The sequence below is a fragment of the Vigna angularis genome, chromosome 8 (genome assembly GCF_016808095.1).
Source record: "Vigna angularis cultivar LongXiaoDou No.4 chromosome 8, ASM1680809v1, whole genome shotgun sequence".
In the NCBI taxonomy this organism is placed as follows: Eukaryota; Viridiplantae; Streptophyta; class Magnoliopsida; order Fabales; family Fabaceae; genus Vigna; species Vigna angularis.
Window position 1 is genome coordinate 18,450,078 of NC_068977.1, and position 20,062 is coordinate 18,470,139.

The 20,062-nt window shown below is 33.2% G+C and overlaps 2 protein-coding genes across 5 annotated transcripts; both read left to right on the forward strand.

Annotated features, from left to right (window-relative positions):
* Nucleotides 1–2,834: 2,834 nt before the first annotated feature.
* LOC108344340 (receptor-like protein EIX2) lies at nucleotides 2,835–13,711 on the forward strand. Of its 4 annotated transcripts, none has more exons than XM_052867543.1 (4): nucleotides 2,838–3,162; nucleotides 3,499–3,648; nucleotides 9,512–11,993; nucleotides 13,462–13,711. In XM_052867543.1, the coding sequence occupies exons 1-3, from the start codon at nucleotides 2,901–2,903 to the stop codon at nucleotides 11,983–11,985; spliced, it is 2,886 nt and encodes a 961-aa protein (XP_052723503.1). In that variant the 5' UTR covers nucleotides 2,838–2,900; the 3' UTR covers nucleotides 11,986–11,993; nucleotides 13,462–13,711. The 4 variants fall into 4 exon arrangements, with proteins under 4 accessions (XP_017438286.2, XP_052723503.1, XP_052723502.1 ...); XM_052867542.1 differs by having other exon boundaries at nucleotides 2,839–3,162; nucleotides 3,482–9,970; nucleotides 10,310–11,993; XM_017582797.2 differs by having other exon boundaries at nucleotides 2,835–3,648.
* A 1,600-nt stretch (nucleotides 13,712–15,311) lies between these two features.
* Nucleotides 15,312–19,313, forward strand: LOC108343817 (uncharacterized). Its single transcript, XM_017582209.2, has 4 exons — nucleotides 15,312–15,583; nucleotides 16,839–16,944; nucleotides 18,781–18,929; nucleotides 19,023–19,313. The coding sequence occupies exons 1-4, from the start codon at nucleotides 15,443–15,445 to the stop codon at nucleotides 19,116–19,118; spliced, it is 492 nt and encodes a 163-aa protein (XP_017437698.1). The 5' UTR covers nucleotides 15,312–15,442; the 3' UTR covers nucleotides 19,119–19,313.
* The last annotated feature ends 749 nt before the right edge of the window (nucleotides 19,314–20,062 follow it).

Here is a 20,062-nt window from a genome sequence, read left to right on the forward strand (position 1 = left end):
GGTGTAATCAGAGTAAAATTAATTTAAAATGGTACAAAAGTGAGAAAACAAACCTGAAAAGTGTAACCTGTAGAGAGAAAACGCGAGGAAGATGATGAACATTAAGTGCGCATAACTACTGCCTCGCGTTCGCGGTGTTTTAATGCAGCCATATAGATGTCAGTTCCCCCACATCAAACGTCTATATGGCTGTAGAAGTCGGATTGACAGGATCGAACGTCTAAATGGAGTTAAAAAGTGCCTTTTTAGATTTCAAAAATGAGTATGTAGACGTCGGTTCCCCCCACATCAGACGTCTATATGGCTGTAGAAGTCGGATTGGCGAGATCAGACGTCTAAATGGAGTTAAAAAGTGACTTTTTAGATTTCAAAAATGAGTATATAGACGTTGGTTCCCCCACATCAGACGTCTATATGGCTGTAGAAGTCGGATTGGCGGGATCGAACGTCTAAATGGAGTTAAAAAGTGACTTTTTAGATTTCAAAAATGAGTATATAGACGTCGATTCCCCCACATCAGATGTCTATATGGCTGTAAACGTCGGATTGGCGGGATTGGACGTCTAAATGGAGTTAAAAAGTGACTTTTTAGGCGTCGGTTCCCCACATCCGACGTCTATATGGCTGTAGACGTCTGTTCCCTCCAGAACATACGTCTATATGGTTGTTTTATTTACGGAAAATGTCACCGGTCATTTTTTACGTTAGAGTCGGACGTTTAAAGGGTGACGTTAAAGGCCTTTTCTGCACTAGTGAATGTTTAGTTATTTTTTTTAGTGTAGTCTCATAATTTTTAAGTTTTCAATTTGATCAAAATTTCATTTAAAATGATTCAATGTAGTATCTTTTATTAAATTTTTATTTTAAAGTTGTTCGGAGAATGACATGTTTCATAATAAGTATCCAATGTGGTAAATGAGATGGATAGTGTCATTGTTCAGTTATGAGGTCATGCGTCTATACATTAATGAAAATTCGATGAAGGAGGAAAAAAAAAGAAGGGAAAGTAAAGAAAGAAAGATACACTTAAAGGATAAATACGTAAAAATATATTCCAAACATTCATAGGATGATAGACCTAGCCCATGGTGCTTATGAGAATAGAACTTATGTTGCAATTTCTGAAGGTTTCAAGAAAGGTGAAACCAGTTAAGGTCTGGCTCCAAGACGATAATAACCATTAATGGAGTGACCAAGCATCGAAGGAGAGAAAAGACTAGGGACAGAAAGGAATAAGAATAACATAAGAGAAACATACACAATAAAAGCTAAAAATCCCCTACCATGCCTCTGTCAATATGTAGACCCTTAATAAATCAAAATTACTCATCTCTTCTCCTATTAGTTCCAACAATTTAGAGAGGAAAATTTAGATCAAGTAGGGTTTATCAGTTTGGGATTATTGGAATAAAAATGTGAAATAGTGGTTTCTCTGAATTTGATTCTCATTAATCATTAATGAACGAAAGTGTGACTATAGAACAATAATCTTTTGTGTTTCTCATTTGTGAGGATGGATACTTACTTTTTAGACTATATTTAATTTAGATTTGATTCGGCTCGATTTAAATTATATTGATCCATTCGACTTTACGTGGAATTAACCCGATTATACATAATTTGACCTAAGTTTAACCTTGTCAAATTCATGATCTTAACTTAATTTGAATCTGACTTGAATCTGTCTACTATGAATTAACTTAACCTAATTCAATTAAACATGTAAATCACAACCAGAAAAAATATCCGATCAAAACTATTTTCTTATACATTATAAATTATGTAAATATTAGTGAGAGTTTTTGTAAACATATTTAAATATTTTTTTTATAAAATTAAAAGTAATTAGAAGAAAATAAAAAATGATTTCATACTAAAACTAGTAGTATTTTATTTAAAAAAATAAAAAAATAAAGAAAAAAACTACTTTGTGCACCAAGTTGAGTGATAAATGATAATATATAAATGTTTATAATCAATTTTAAAGTCCTTTTCTTAGTTTGTTCCTTTATACGACTTTTGAACCATCTTCCTATAATTTTGTTAATTTTAAAGTTGTGGTCCATTTTTTTTGTATAATTTTGATTGGTTTTTATTTTGCAGTTATATTTTTATCAACTTATGCTTGGAAATTGATGTTATATATTCTACCAATAATGAAGAAACACAAAAAATTCTTTAAAAAATATTATTAAATATTTTAGTGGTGACAACTTAAAATGGTTTTAGAAAGAAGAATAACTCGTACAATTTTTTTACATAACTTCATAAATTATTTTACGTGCATTAGATTAATATTTTTGTCCTTTTCTAGGTTTTAGTGTTTTTTTATAGTTTAAATTTTCACTTTAATAGAACTGATTGAGATATTTGTTTGTTAATAATGTTTTAAAAGTTTCAATTCAACATTTTATATTTCTAAAAACATTATTGTAGTCATTTTTAACTAATAAATATATCAATAGACACATCTAGCAATAATTTCGTTAACCTATTTACGATTGTACTAAAAATATATAATAAATCTTTTTTAAAATATAAAATAGTAAATTAAAATTTTAAAACGTAGTACACCACAAGACAGACATACAAAAACATAAAATAGAAGTAACTGAGTAATATTTAGCTCCGTATACATTCTGAGTTGAAAATTTCTTAAAGTCTTCACCCAAATGTTACGTTTTCTATATAATAATTTTAAATTTTTGTTGCATATTATTTTTTGTATAATTATTTTGAATTTTAATGTTAAGTAAATGAATATATATGTAACAGTCTTTTTGTAGTTTGTATAGATTGGGGGGTGAGTTTAGAATGTTATATATATATATGGCTTACTAAGAACGCTAACCTCACCAATATCATCTCTTTTGATACATTCTCAAGAATTTGTCTTTGTGATGATAAGCACCGAATTCTCAATGATGAGTCCGATTTATTTGAAACTGATAATATTGATGGTGTGTGTGGCATTCCAGGTTGTTGGTGGTGAGCATCAGATTGAGTGCTTAGAAAGGGAGAGGGAAGCACTCCTCCGAGTCAAAGCTTCCCTTGTTGATCCCAATGGCATGCTCTCGTCTTGGACCACTGCTCATTGCTGCCAATGGAAACTTATTCGCTGCAACAACCTCACTGGTAATATCGTAAGCCTCGACCTTCACGGTGAGTATGATTATGTAACTCAATCAGTGTCTTATTATATCAGTGGAGAGATCCACCACTCATTGATTGAGTTGCAACAATTAAAGTATTTGAACCTCAGTTTTAATGCATTTTCAAACAGCCATATCCCAGAGTTTCTTGGTTCTCTCAGCAACTTGAGATACCTTGATCTCTCACGGGGTATTTTTGGCGGAAAAATTCCAAGTCAGTTTGGGTCTCTTTCTCATTTGAAATACTTGAATCTAGCTTGGAATGATCTTCAGGGTTCAATCCCTACCCAACTAAAAAATCTTTCTAAGTTGGAATATCTTGACCTCAGCTCCAACCGTTTTGAAGGAAATATACCATCGCAAATCGGAAATCTCTCCAAGTTGGAACATCTTGACCTCAGCTACAACTCTTTTGAAGGAAATATACCATCCCAACTCGGAAATCTTTCAAACTTACAACAGCTTTACCTTGAGGGAGCTTACTTCAACGATGGGGGTAAGTTGTTGTCTAATCTCGTTTCTTTAACCCATCTTTACTTGATATCCATTCATGGTCTTAATAGTTCTCATAGTTGGCAAAAGCTACCAAAACTAAGAGAGCTAGGTGTTGGGAAACAGCGGTACTTGTTCCCTCCTCTGTGAACCCCAAAATGGGCACTATGCGGAAGCGTAAAATAAAAGTGTAAGAAAAGAGAAAATTAACACTGGAAATTTTAACGTGGAAAATCCTCTCGGAAAAAAACCACGGGACCTAGTCCAGAAAAATATCTTCACTATGAAAGTAGGATTACAGTGTTTCTCTCACTCTCTGAGGATCTCTCAATTAATCTCACCCTCTCGGATGGTATACAAAATTCTCACTTTTCACTCACACTCACAATAACAGACTCTCTCTGTATAAATCTCTCACACAGAAGAACTCTCTATTTCTTCACCGAATTTTTTCTTCACGGTGGATGATGAATTCTGCAGTGTGGCTTCTCCTTCTCTGTTTCTTGCATATGCACGTTGCTTGGCTTCCAATTTATGAAGGAAGAAAGATGCAAGAAAACAAAAATGGTTGGTGTAGTGGAGCACTTCATTTCCGTAAATCAAGCAATGTGTTGGAGACAATTTCTCCAACTTCACCACTAATGGGTCCTACCCATTTGGTTTATTCAACAAAACTCCCCCATAAACCAAAATGGGTCTTCCATCCCTTCTTGACTTAATTTGAAGGTACCAAGATACCAGCACCTTGGCAACAGTCTTCAACCTTCTTGGTTGGTATTGACTTAGTCATCATGTCAGACCAATTCAAGTCTGTATGGATTTTCTCTATCTTCAATTTCTTCTCATCCAGCGCTTCTCGTATCCAGTGATACCGCACGTCGATATGCTTCGAGCGTGAATGGAACATGGGGTTCTTGGTTAGATGGATGGTACTTTGATTATCACAGTTCACCACATAATCATCTTGATTATGTCCTAATTCACTTAGGAAATTCTTCATCCATAACATCTCTTTAGAGGCTTCAGTCACCGCTACATACTCTGCTTCAACAGTAGACAATGTCACACATTTTTGTAGCTTTGACTGCCAAGAAACAGCTCCCCCTGTAAAAGTAATCAGATAACCTGATGTTGACTTCCTTGAATCGACATCTCCAGCCATGTCTGAGTCTGAATATCCGATTAACTTTAGGTCTCCATTGCCAAAACACAAGCTTCTTTTGACAGATCCTCTGAGATACCTTAGTATCCACTTAACAGCTTCCCAATGCTCCTTTCCTGGATTTGACAGGAATCTGCTCACAACTCCTACAGCATAGCCAATATCTGGCCTTGTACAAACCATTGCATACATAAGGCTACCCACGACAGAAGAGTAGGGTACCTTGCTCATTTCTTCTTTTTCTTCTTCATTCTTTGGACATTGCGACTTGCTAAGTTTGAAATGTCCAGCAATTGGAACACGAGCAGATTTGGCATTGTGCATGTTGAACCTTTTGAGAATCTTCTCAATGTAATCTTCTTGAGATACCCATAGCATTCTTCTAGAACGATCTCTGGAGATTTTCATTCCAAGTATCTTCTTTACTGCACCCAGGTCTTTCATGGCAAAAGACTTGCTCAATGCCTTCTTGAGAGCAGCTATTTTAATTTTGTCCTTCCCTACAATCAACATATCATCAACATACAAGAGAAGTATAATGGACTCACCATTTTCATAATGCTTCACAAACACACAATGGTCTGCGGAGGTCTTCTTGAAATTATGTTGGATCATGAAGGAATCAAATTTCTTGTACCATTGTCTTGGAGCTTACTTCAGACCATAGAGACTTTTCTTCAAACGACACACCAAGTGTTCTTTGCCTGGCTCTTCAAAACCCTCTGGTTGCTTCATGTAAATTTCTTCCTCTAGGTCTCCATGTAAGAATGTTGTTTTGACGTCCAGTTGTTCAATCTCCAGGTCTAGTGTTGCTGCTAGACCGAGAATTGCTCTAATGGATGTCATCTTCACCACTGGTGAAAATATTTCGTCAAAATCTATTCCTCTCTTCTGGTTGCACCCCTTCACGACAATTCGTGCTTTGTACCTTGGGCTTGGGTTGTTCTCTTCATTCTTGAGCTTGAACACCCATTTGTTTTGCAATGCTCTCCTTTCTTTTGGTAATTCTACCAAATCATAAGTGTGATTTTCCTTTAAGGATTGCATCTCTTCTTCCATGGCTTGCAACCATTTGCCTTTGTCTTCCGTCTCCATTGCTTCTACAAAGCTTTGAGGTTCACCTTCATCAGTAAAATTAACATATTCATCTGAAAAATACCTTCTTGACGGTTGCTTCTGCCTTGTTGATCGTCTCAATTGGGGTTCTTGCGGAGCATCCTCAATTGGTTGATCTTCTTCCGTCAGATTAGGTTGATCTGCTTCTTCAGCCATTTCATCAAGTTGTAACTCTGGTTCGGCTTGATGAGTCTCTCCCCCTAAGTTGTTCATCACAATAGGGCTTTGATCACTTATCAGCTTAAGTGTTGGTTTCTCCACTTTCTTGATGTCTTGGATTGTCTGATCTTCAAAGAACACCACATCTCTGCTTCGAACAATCTTTCTGTTTGCAGGATCCCATAATCTGAAACCAAATTCATCTCTTGGAGAACCAAGGTATATGCACTCTTTCGCCTTAGCATCTAGCTTTGCTCTTTCATCTTTCGGAATGTGAACTGATGCCTTACATCCGAAGACTTTCAAGTTGCGATATGAGGCCTTTTTACCGGACCATACTTCTTCTGGGATCTTACCATTCAATGGTCTTGATGGTGATAAGTTGATCAATTGAGTTGCTGTTAGCACTGCCTCCCCCCAGAATGTCTTGGGAAGTTTTGCGTGAGACAACATGCTTCTGACCTTCTCGGCAATCGTTCTGTTGAATCTTTCAGCCACACCATTCATTTGAGGTGTTTTGGGAGGTACTTTCTCATGTCTGATCCCATGAGTCTTGCAATAGTGCTCGAATGGACCTCTGTACTCTCCACCATTATCACTTCTCAAGCATTTCAACTTTCTACCAGTTTCACGTTCAACAGAGGCGTGAAACTCCTTGAAGATTCGTAGAACTTCATCTTTTCTTTTCAATGGATAGACCCACAATCTTCTAGAGTGGTCATCAATGAAGGTAACAAAATATTGAGCACCACCAAGGGACCTTTCGGATGTTGAACAGACATCTGAATACACAAGATCCAAAATATGATCTCTTCTACTTCTATTATCAGATTTATGGAAAGATACTCTGTGCTGCTTACCTGATAGGCAGTCTTCACATAATTCAAGTGGTTGGCCTTTTATACTCTGGAGATGATCTTTCGCAAGGATCTCTAATCCTTTCTCGCTCATGTGGCCCAATCTTTTGTGCCATAACTCCTTACTTTCTTCTTGAGCAACATTTGTCTCTCCTTTGCATATCTTTCCTTGCATGACGTACAAGGAGCCTTCCTTTTTGCCTCGAGCAACAATCATGCTTCCTCGACAGAGTTTCCATCTTCCATCGCTGAATTGGTTGTTCATTCCAGCATCATCTAGCTTACCGACTGAGATAAGGTTTAGACGTATCTCTGGTACATGTCTTACCTCTTTCAGCACAAGTTTGTTTCCATTTTCTGTTGTCAAAGTCACTTCTCCTATGCCCACAATTTTGCTTGTGACATGATTACCCATCTTCACTGTTCCAAAATCTCCTTTTTGATAGGATGAGAAGAATCCCTCATGAGGAGTAACATGGAAAGATGCTCCGGTATCTACTATCCAAGTGCAATCATCGAAAGCAATATTTAGATAGTTTACCTCAGTGATAAGGAACACATTCTCATCATTTGATACAACCGCTGTTGTGGTCTTTTCTTCCAACTTCTTTTTGGGATCTATCACATCAAGGTGTACAGTTCCATTCTTCTGATCTCTTTTCAGGAATCTACATTCTTGCTTCTTGTGACCATCTTTTCCACAATAGAAGCATGTTAAACCTTTGGAACGAGACTTGAATCTTCCTCGTGACTTTTCACGTTTTCCTTTGTTCCTGTGTTCACTCCTTCCTCTATTCTCAACAACGTTGGCTTTTGAGTGACTACTCATTCCTCTTTCTTTCCTTCTGGACTCTTCATTCAGCAAACTGTCTGTAATGTTATCCAGCTTGAGTTTTCCATCTGGTGTTGAGTTACTGAGAGTGACCACCAATGTGTCCCAACTCTCCGGTAGGGAACTAAGGAGTAGAAGAGCTTGTAACTCGTCATCAATCTTCATATCCGCCTTCATTAATTGATTCACAATACCTTTGAAGGTGTTGAGATGCTCGATCATATTCTGGTCGTCAGTGTACTCCAACTTTACGAGTCGTCTGACAAGGTGAGCTTTATTTCTGGGAGTCTTCTTTTGAATCAAAGATTCAAGCTTTGTCCATAACTCATACGCATCGGTATAAGTCGATACATGCTCAAACAAGCTTTTGTCGATGTATTTCCGAATCATAGCCACTGTTTTACGATTCAGAATCTCCCAATCTTTTTCGGCCTTCCCTTCTGGAATTTCCGGATTTGTGATCGGTTCATACAAATCCTTGCAGTATAGATGGTCTTCCATCATCGGCTTCCAGTAGGAGTAATTATCCGCAGTTAACTTGAACATGTCTCCTTCCATCTTGAATTTCACAGGATTCTGACTTTTTCGAACCGGTAGCTCTGATACCACTGTTGGGAAACAGCGGTACTTGTTCCCTCCTCTGTGAACCCCAAAATGGGCACTATGCGGAAGCGTAAAATAAAAGTGTAAGGAAAGAGAAAATTAACACTGGAAATTTTAACGTGGAAAATCCTCTCGGAAAAAAACCACGGGACCTAGTCCAGAAAAATATCTCCACTATGAAAGTAGGATTACAGTGTTTCTCTCACTCTCTGAGGATCTCTCAATTAATCTCACCCTCTCGGATGGTATACAAAATTCTCACTTTTCACTCACACTCACAATAACAGACTCTCTCTGTATAAATCTCTCACACAGAAGAACTCTCTATTTCTTCACCGAATTTTTTCTTCACGGTGGATGATGAATTCTACAGTGTGGCTTCTCCTTCTCTGTTTCTTGCATATGCACGTTGCTTGGCTTCCAATTTATGAAGGAAGAAAGATGCAAGAAAACAAAAATGGTTGGTGTAGTGGAGCACTTCATTTCCGTAAATCAAGCAATGTGTTGGAGACAATTTCTCCAACTTCACCACTAATGGGTCCTACCCATTTGGTTTATTCAACACTAGGCTTAATTCATTGTAGTCTTTCTGATCATTTTATCCTTTCATCGAGGCCTTCCAAATTCAACTTTTCTACTTCCCTTTTGGCCTTTCATCTTTCTCAGAACACCTTCACGTCACCAACCGTGATATTCCAGTGGGTGACAAATATCACTTCCAATCTTGTTGAGCTATACCTTGGTGATAACTACTTGGAGGGTTCTGTATCCAATCATTTTGGCATGGCAATGAATTCTCTTGAGCACCTTGACCTTTCTTATAATAGTTTCAAGGGTGACGTTCTAAAATCTTTCATGAATATATGCACTTTACAATCTTTGGACATGAGAGAAAATAATTTGACTGAAGACCTTCCATCAATTCTTCATGATTTGTCTGGTGGTTGTATTAGATACTCGCTACAAGATTTGTATTTGGGAGGCAATCATATTACTGGATCTTTATCTAACCTTTCAACATTTTCAGCTTTGAAGTCATTGGATCTTTCAATTAATCAATTAAATGAAAATATAACAGAAGGTACCAAATTGCCATTTCAATTGGAATCTTTATCAATCTCATCAAATCTTCTTGAAGGTGGAATTCCCAAATCGTTTGGCAATGCATGTGCCTTAAGCACCTTAGACATGAGCGATAATAACTTGAGTGATGAACTTTCACTGATAATACATCACTTGTCTGGATGTGCTAAATACTTGATAAAAGAATTGCACTTGGAAGGAAATCATATTAGTGGTACGCTTCCTGACCTTTCAACATTTTCAGTTTTGAAATCATTGGATCTTTCATTTAATCAATTAAATGAAAAGATAACAGAAGGTACCAAATTACCATTTCAGTTGGAATATTTATCAATTGCATCAAACTATCTGGAGGGTGGAATTTCAAAATCATTTGGCAATGCATGTGCCTTAAGTACCTTACACATGAGAAATAATAACTTGAGTGATGAGCTTTCAACAATTATACATCACTTGTCTGGATGCACTAAATACTCGCTACAAGAATTAAGCTTAGAAGGAAATCAAATTAATGGTACGCTTCCTGACCTTTCAACATTTTCAGCTTTGAAATCATTGGATCTTTCATTTAATCGATTAAATGAAAAGATAACAGAAGGTACCAAATTGCCATTTCAATTGAAATCTTTATCAATCTCATCAAATTTTCTAGAAGGCGGAATTCCAAAATCATTTGGTAATGCATGTGCCTTAAGCACCTTAGAAATGAGCGACAATAACTTGAGTGATGAGCTTTCGCTGATAATACATCACTTATCTGGATGTGCTAGATATTCATTGGAACAATTATATCTAAGCATGAATAAAATCAGTGGCACACTACCTGACCTTTCAATATTCTCATCTTTGAAAGGGTTGATTGTTGATGGAAACATGCTAAATGGAGAGATTCATAAAGATATTCAATTTCCACCTCATCTAGAGAACCTAGACATGCATTGGAATTCGTTATATGGTGTGTTCACTGACCACCATTTTGTTAATGTATCCAAGTTATCTTACTTAGACCTATCTGACAACTCATTAACCTTGACATTTACCCAAAATTGGGTCCCACCTTTTCAGCTACGTTCCATACGGTTACGATCTTGCATGTTAGGTCCAGCATTCCCCAAATGGTTGCAAACACAAAATGAATTTATTGATCTTGACATTTCAAATGCTACAATATTGGATATGGTTCCAAGGTGGTTTTGGGCTAAATTGACTTTGGGAAATATCTTTTCAATAGACATTTCAAATAATGGTCTCTATGGTATAATTCCAAATTTTTCTGAAAAGAATATTGTTCCTGAGTTAAATCTTGCATCAAATCAATTTGAAGGTCCTATTCCACCATTTCTACGAGGTTCTGAGTCTCTTGATTTATCTAATAATAATTTTTCATGTTCTCGTTCATTTATATGTGTTAGTGGTTCTGATGAAACATCATATGAGTTAGACCTTTCAAATAATCATCTTTTTGGACAAATACCAGATTGTTGGAGTCATTTTAAGTCATTAACTTATTTAGATTTGAGCCACAATAAATTTTCAGGAAAGATCCCTACTTCATTAGGATCACTTCTTGGTCTTCGAGTATTGTTATTAAGAAATAATAATTTATCAGGGCATATCCCTGCTTGGATTGGGAGCAAAATGCAAGAGTTGCAGATTTTAAGCTTGGGAAGTAATAATTTCAATGGAATTTTCCCATTACAAATTTGTTATCTAAAAAGCATCCAAATCTTGGATCTATCGCTAAATAATTTATCTGGAAAAATTCCTGCATGTATAAATAATTTTACATCAATGGTTAACAAGACGTTTTCAAGTGGTTATGAAAGTCCTTGGTATATTCTTCAATCTGATCATGGGGGTACCTATGAGCCATATTTAAAGGCATTCTTGATGTGGAAAGGTTCAGAACAAATATTCAAAACTCATGAATTATTTCTTTTAAGAAGCATTGATCTTTCAAGCAATAACTTTTTAGAAGAAATTCCAATGGAAATAGAGAATTTAGTTGAGTTGATTTCATTGAATTTGTCAAGAAACAACTTTAGTGAGAAAATTCCTTCAAATATTGGAAATTTGAAATCACTCGAATTTCTTGATTTGTCTAGAAATCAATTTGTTGGTTCAATTCCTCAAAGTCTTGCTCAAATTGATCGACTTACGGTGTTAGATTTATCACACAATCATCTAAGTGGAGTTATTCCAACAAGCACACAACTACAAAGTTTCAATATCTCGAGTTATGAAGATAATCTTAATCTTTGTGGACTACCACTGAAAAAATTGTGCAATGATGATGGGCTATCTCAAGAACCTCAAGAATCGGTCATTGAAATTCATGAACATTCTCTGTTTGACCATGAATTTTACATCAGTATGGCATTGGGATTCACAATAAGCTTCTGGATTGTGTTTGGCTCAATCTTATTTAATCGTTCTTGGAGATATGCTTATTTCAAGTTCTGTAACCATTTAATTGATGACATTTATATGGTAGCGGTAAAATTCGCCAATTGCAAATGGAGCAAGTAGATTAACAGGTAACAGTCTTATAGTATTCAGTTTTGTTTACAAGGAAAAATTGATGACATTTATATAGTAGATTAACAAGGAAAAATATGTTTTATTTAGAAAAAAAACTTATCTTATGACAGTATTCTTTTTCATCACAATTTCCAAAATGAATGTCTCTTTTGTACTTTTTATTTAAAAAATCCAAATATCTCTAACTTTCATTAGTGCTGTCAAAATTGATTAAAATTTATATATCAATTCGGCTTACTACATATTTAAGTTAGATTAAGTTTTAAAAAATTATAAATTTAGACTGATATCAAAATTGAATTCGATATCCACTAAAAATCTAACTCACTCAAATTGAGAATATTTGATGAGTCAAAACTCACCAACTTACCTATAAGTTTTAAATTATATTAATAAAATAAAAGCTTTAAACTTAAATCCTTATGTGTTGTGAATTTATCCACTAAAAACTATAATATTATAAATAAATAAGTGACCAGAATAATTTGATATTATATGTTAATTTGTTTTGTATTTAAATTGTATTTTTGTGCTTTTGGATTATAATAGGTATCTTTTTAAATCATAAAAATTAACATGCAATTTCTTTTATTTTAAAACATAAATATTTCCCTCAGTTTTAAGATACTTTCTCCTTTTATTCTCTATAGTCTACTCAAGTACAACATTGCTTTCTATCATTTCAATATTAACTTCTTCTTTTTTTAAATCTTGGCTTGTTTTAAAATGGGCAACTTATCCCACTTAGGTGATATTCAATCTAAATCTAAATCTTATTGGTTAAATCCTTGTAGATAGTATCCAATCTCAAACATCTTTAAAAAGCCATAACAAAAAAATAATTCTTTTGGTCAATGAATATTGAAATGGAGATCAGTTCATATGAAAGTCAATGTTTAAACATAGTAGATTTTACCTTCAAATTAATTTTTTGTAAAATATGTGTTTTTCCTTTAGAAAAATTTAGTACTGTTAAGTCCTCTCAAATTATAAATATATCGTTGTTACTCGTGGAGTTGAAGTTGTTGACGAAAGATAAAATATGCATCTTATGTTCATAAAAATAATAAATGTGATATCTCTAATTTATAACGATAGTAAATCTATTTTGATGAATCGAAAAGTGATAAAATTTTGTACAGGATGGAAAGTTGAACATTTGTAATTTTGTAAAAACAAAACGTATATTTATTTTAAAAGTTGTTATCAAATTAAAACTAAATCTTTATATATAATTTTAGGAGGACAAAATATATATATAATTTGTAATCTTTTTTTTTTTCATAAAGAAGATGACTCAGAGAACCTTTTGAAAAGTTGGATTAAATATTTAATTCATGATCCTTCATAGTTTGTACTTTCAAAAATATTTAGTTTATTCTTTTTATAAAAAAAATATAATTCATTAAACTAAATTAATTAATTGAGAGCAACAATTCATTTACACATTGTGTTATTTTTCAGCATCTTGAAGAGCACAGGCCTCTTACATATCTCAAATATTTGAGCTTCTAAGCTTGGCAAAGCAACTTTCTAGAAGGAAATAAGCTTCAAGTATGGCTGTTTTAGTTGTTGTATACATGTTTTCATTTTATATGGTGTTTGTATTTATGTAACTTTTGTTAGAGTGTTTGATGTTGTTCTCTGTTTGCATAAATTGGGTTGATGAAGTTCAAGAAGAAAACTCTTTATTAGCATTGTTGTTATATTCAAATATTTGCCATTCCCTTCCATACTTTTTATCATCAAAAACTTTGATTTTGTAATCACATTAATCATATAAGGATTTTAGCCTGAAGAAATTCAACCATTTTGGAACATGCCATACTGCCATTTTTAATTTATAGAAATAAGAAGTGAATTCATGATCCCATCAAATGATATTCTTTGGTATTAAATCAAATTCGTTTTACTTGAAATGCTTAAATTACAAAAAGAAAATTACTTCAATTCTTAAAATATGCACAAACAGAATATATGTTTGTAGTATCTAGTGATGTGTTTGGTCTATGGTACAAAATTTTAAATCTATTAATGACATTCTAAAAATATTGTATTATTTTCCTCCCTTTACATTTAAAATATTTGTAAGATTTTTTTCTTGATAATAAACATACACAAAATGTTTATATGAATAATAATTTAGCCTCTACATTATCAATTAAAAATAATTTGTTAAATGTATAATTGATATTAATTAAGACTGCATCCACATTAAATCGTGAGATAAACAAATAGTTAGAAGAATGGAGGAACTAAAATCTGCAATGGAAGAGCACAAGGAGCTTCTGGCTGATCTTGTTTGAAAGTTCTGTTTCGATATTCATGCAAGCTTTCGCCTCTTCCATGCTATTGACTAAAAGGTAGCTCTTCAATTTAGGTTTTATTTGTTTTGTTTGTTCTTTGTTGATTTTGAAATTTGGGTTTTCTTCACCTATGTTTGTTCTTTATTGATTTTGGATGTGTGGGCTTTCATTAAAGTGCAACTTCAACGCGTAGACTCATCCACAAACTTATAGTATAGAATATGATGTTGTCATTTTTATTTATTTATATAGAAATAAGCAAAATGTGAATTCAAGAACCCATCATTGCTATTTTTGTGACATTAAAACAATATAATTTTGCTTCAAATTGTTAAATTAAATCAATATTTACCCTTTACTTCCCAAAATATTCACGAACGACAATATTATTTTGAAAATTATTAAAATATATGTTTTGTATTATCAAGTGGATAAAATGTGTATTTAGTCCTATAAAGTTTTTAATAAATTATATACATTCTAAAAATATTGTATTTTTCCTTTAGCTTTAAAAATATTTGTTAAATTTTTATTAATGACAATGGTACACAAAATATTTAAATGAATTATAATTTTAGCTCGTAGATTACAATTTAAAAGTATAATTGATATTAATCAAGACTCTCGTCCACGTAAGTTCGTTTGTCGTTCTTATTAACACTTAAAAAACAAATAGTAAATTTTAGAAGAATCTAAAAGGAATATGTTTAAATTTTAAAAGGACAAAAAAAATGAAAAGATTAGAAATATATTTAAAATTTTAAAAATTTCACCATGATGCAGAAAAAAATTTTGCCGTAATAAGTTGAATGAAAACTAATTATTCAAAAGAAATTTTAGGGTTGAGAGATGTTTGTCAAATAATTTTTTTCTTAACAAGGTTATTTTAGTCATTTAACAAAGATGGTAGGTGTGGGAAAAAGGTATGAAGCAAAAGGCATCTATTTTGTTGGGCATGACAAAGGCCCGATCCAATAAAAGGCCCAAAAAGAATGTTTCGAGAAAGAAAAAAGCAACTAACATATCAGTTTTGACGAAGGGAAAGTTCGGGCATAAGAAAACCTCTTGCAGTGTATGAACAGGACTTGAATCGGGGTACTGCATTGTTTTGTGAGACAAAAATTTAGAGTGTTAGAAGAATGGAGGAACTAAAATCTGCTATGGAGGAGCACATGGAGCTTATGGTAGATCTTGTTCAGAAGTTCTCCACAGATATTCGTGCTGGCTTTATCCCCGCTTATGATAACTTTATGGGTTTCTTCCATGCCATTGACTGGAAGGTAGCTTTCCAGTTTTGGTTTTTCTTAACTCCGTTTGTTCTTTTTTGATTTTCTAGTTTAGTGTTTGTTCTTCCTTTCTTTATGGATCTATGGGTTTTCAATTTAAGCTCCGTGTTCTTTTGTTCTTGGAACTCACCGTTTGTTGTATATTGATTTTCGATTTGCGGGTTTTCAGTTTAAGCTCATGTTCTTTGTGTTCTTGAGCTGTGAATTGTGGATTTGTGTTTTCAATTTGATTGTCAACGTGATTACCATAATGCGTTACTTCCTACAATTTAAGAGGCGATAAGGACTTTCTGGTGTTTGTTACTTGAATGACAGCTGCAGTGTTGAAGTCTGAACTTCTCTTATGACGAGGAGGGCGATTTTACTCCTATTTTAATAGATGGTTTCTTTCGTCAAGTATCCAGCCACATCTTATCAATACCTTTCATCAACCTTTTGTGTTAGATTTGCTATTCATAGTTGCTCTTTCACATTATATTTTTGTGTTAGAGTGCAATGAGATTGAATAAAACCAATTCCTCTCTTTTCTTATTAAAAGAAAAATTAAAAGAAAAATTTACTGGACTGATGGGAGGCTTTCTAATAATTTTTCTGATGAAAATGTATTTCAAATCAGAAAGTGAAAATGTTCTCTTATGGTCTCTATTCTGATGTCATCGTCCATTGGTAGATGTTTAGTGCTTGTTTGTGCTGTGAGTGGCATGATTTTGTTCTTGGATCTCATTTTGTGCTATTATATTTTTAGTGATATAATCTTATGAATTATTTTAGATGTTGTGTTTGGTGATATTTGATTATTGGAATAGGTATAAGTTGGATAGAAATTTTCAAATTCAAATTTGATGAAGAGGGGATGATTGTACGAAAACTATTACTTCATTTGCAATTTGGTATTGTAAGTGACCCTTTCTTTATTGTTGTGATCTTTTAATGTTGCATATTGGACATCAGTGGATCTGTAATGCTATCAAAGGTTATAAACAATATGATGGTATTTGTCTTGTCAGCTTAATAGAAAAGGAACAATGGAAGAGAATTCATGTTGGTTCTTGGCAGGAGTATCTTGAGATTTCATATCTATATACTGCTGTCTTAGTGTACAATGCTTATAACATTTACATATGTACTTTGGTTTTCAAATCATGACCTTCAGTGTTTTCTGTTCTCAGATTGTTCAATCTCTATCACTTTTCTTTTTCTGAACTCTCCTTTTTGGTTTACTAATTTTTCTTTTTACCCTTTGCTTCAGGAACCATGGATAATGGGATTAGCAGGATTCCATGTTGTGTTGCTGCTTGTAGTTATCATCTCTAGAAAGAAAACGAACTTTCAAATGTTTTTATTCCTTTTGACATGTATGTTACATTCCTTACTTATTTTAGGCTGAATTAAAACTGATATATTTATTTTGAGGCAGCTAGCCTAATTCTTGTTTCATTTTGTTGATTTCCTTGAATCCTTCCTAATAGTAAAGTTAGTGCCTTGCCTTTGCTTGATCATGTTAGCTGAAATAAAATGCCTCACACAAATTGTCTGAAAATGAGAGGAATGCTGTCCAATATTATGTTTGGCTTTGAGCTTCATGCAAGCATTTTTCTTGTTAATGTTTCTAGAATTGCAAATATACCTACTATTGTCAAATTAGTGGGACAAAATCCAGCCATTTTAGCATCTTGAAACAATATATTCTTTTGCAGTGTGAAGAGCTCAAATTATTGTAAATTTCTCCATATCATTTATGTAAATATTTCTTTTAAAATGAGAAATTTGATGATGGATTATCATTTATATCCAGTACCTATTTAATCCAATTGAATATTCAAGCTCATTCATAACCAATTTGATGATATATCATTCTTTTAGGACACTTTATCCTAACAGGGCTTGCTTTAGATAATGGGTCGAGTGGCACAACTTTATGAATCTATTTGAAGAGGAAGGTTGTAGGGGGATGTGGATGAGCTGACTAGGCAGATTGTTGGTATGTATTGTATCTAGGGGAGAAACATTAGTCTGATAAAGGGGAGTGCATTAGGACCTTAAGAAATGTTGATGTAATTTCACTGGATTGATACAGTATTACCTAGTTTCTTGATTTATCTAGTTTAACAGTAGCAAATATGAACATAACGGATTCTCTGCATTAGTCTTAGATGTGCTGAACTCGTCTTTCATAAAGCACAAAAGTTGAATCGTACTTAAAGTTCAGTAGTAGAGTCTAGAAAATTTTATTCTACTTTGATGTTTGCTATCTTTCTGCAAAAATTTCTTGCTTTGTGCCTATAGAAAGAAATCAAGTTATAAAGATGGTAGGGTAACAATTGTACCATACGTTTTATGTGAGGCTGAAATTTTCCGAGACAATTTTCATTTTGGGGAAAATTAAGTTAAATTCTTAATGGGCAGGATTTTCATAGAATCATTATAAATTTAAATCCTGAAAAGAGGATGATGATGCAAACAAAGGCTGTTTAATATAAGTAAGAAATATTGCGTTCTATTTAGGATATCCTAGATTTACTGATGTTTAGGATATTATTGTGAAATTTGCTCAATATTAGTCATCTACAATGGTCTAAGCAGTGATATATCATTTCATTATGTATCATGATTAACCATCTATGTCCTGAACTCGACGATTCCTTGATAAATAGACTGTAAAGAAATGGATGCCTAGGAATGGTTTTACATCCGACATGCCTCTTATGCAAGAGCCCTTTGGTTTTGAAGAGCAAGTGATGCACATGCACTATACCATCTTAAGGGCCATCTGTTAAAATTTTAAAATTTTTGTGGTAATTATTGACCCAACGACGACTATATTTATCTTTTACTAGCATTATTAAACTTTGTTGATAACTAGTGCTATTTTTCTGTGACTAGTTGTTTATCATTTTAACACCATCAATCTCCCACTTTTATATCAACATTATGTGACTTCTACCTTTTGTATTGATTGAACCCTTTATAATCCCTGCGACGTATGTGGTCTAACTGTCATTAATTTTTTCATCCCCTTGTATGCTTGCAATCTTGCAGATGTTTCTGAAGTTCTAGTCTCTATTAACTTTCCTCTTTGTTCCCACAATAGAACATTATGACGTTGTTTGCGTAGCATGCATTCAATCTCCCTTGTGGGAAAAGACTTGGTTGTTCTTGAAGCTTGTCTTAGTACAAATTGTTTGATGCAGTGGCTGGTGTATATCTTGCTGAGCCTCTGAACAAAATTATGGGTAAAAACTGGAAAAGCTTCTCTGGTCAGAACTACTTTGATCCCAGTGGGCTATTTATGTCAGTTCTTTGGTCTGGACCTCTTCTTATCATTTCTATGATAATCTTGGTTAGTATTTTCCATCACATAACCATTTCAGTGCTGCTGGTTTTTTTCTTTTCACATTTAACATTGACTTGAAATATCTTTCTCTATGTGCAGGTCAATACACTCTTCTCCTTATGTTACTTGATTGTTAGGTGGAAAAGAGCTGAACTGAGACATCGTGCAAGGGCTGCTCGTAACAAACAAGAGTAGTTCATGCTTGGCAATGTAATAATAAGGTTTTGCACAAGAATTTTGTTTTTCTTTTTTAAGATCTGCTTATTTAGTATTTTTATTATTTCTAGTTATGTTTGTGTACTCTATTTACGGTATATTTTTTAACCTTTTAGCTCCTTTTATCAATAAAGGGGCTGAGTCTCTAATGAAGTGCTAATGTTACAATATTAACGAATTGTTTGAATATTTTTTAACCAAAAACTCTAATCTCTAAGCAGTAAACGTATTTTTGTAATATAGTATAAACTATTTGTTTAATTGAACAATACAACTAATATATAAATAAAAAAAAATTGGTTATAATTTAAATTAAAATATAACTTACATATTTAAAATGTTTGTCCTTTAATTGTATAAAATAAATATATATCATGTAAATTTCACATGCTAAAATACTGGTTCGATTAAATTGGAGGTAGGTGTTTGAGGGTGGGGTAAGATATGGATAAACTTATTACCCAATCTACTAAATCAGTATCCCATTAGGTTGGGTTTTTGCAATTTTTGCTATTAAACTTAATCTGATCCAATTTAATATTGAGGGAGTTGGATTGTCTTAGGTCAATTGAATTAAAATTAATTAAAAAAAAATAGAATTATTTTTACAAAAATTAATTCAAACATTGAAGTAAATCAAAAGTCAAAGTATTATCAGTTTGTCTAAAATAATTCAAAACATTAAAAAAAAAATATAACACAATTTGTCTATAATACAAATTGTCCAAACTAACAAGTTATAATTATAAAGTGAACATGAAGTAAATATAATTTAAAGTTTAAAAATGTCACAATATTTGGGTACATGAAATCTTCCTAAAATATCAAACACTACAAAACAAATGAAAAAGTATAGTCAATTATTATTAGTAAGACGACGTTTAAGAGTGAAATGTGTAAAATTTAAAAATAGAATAAAGTGT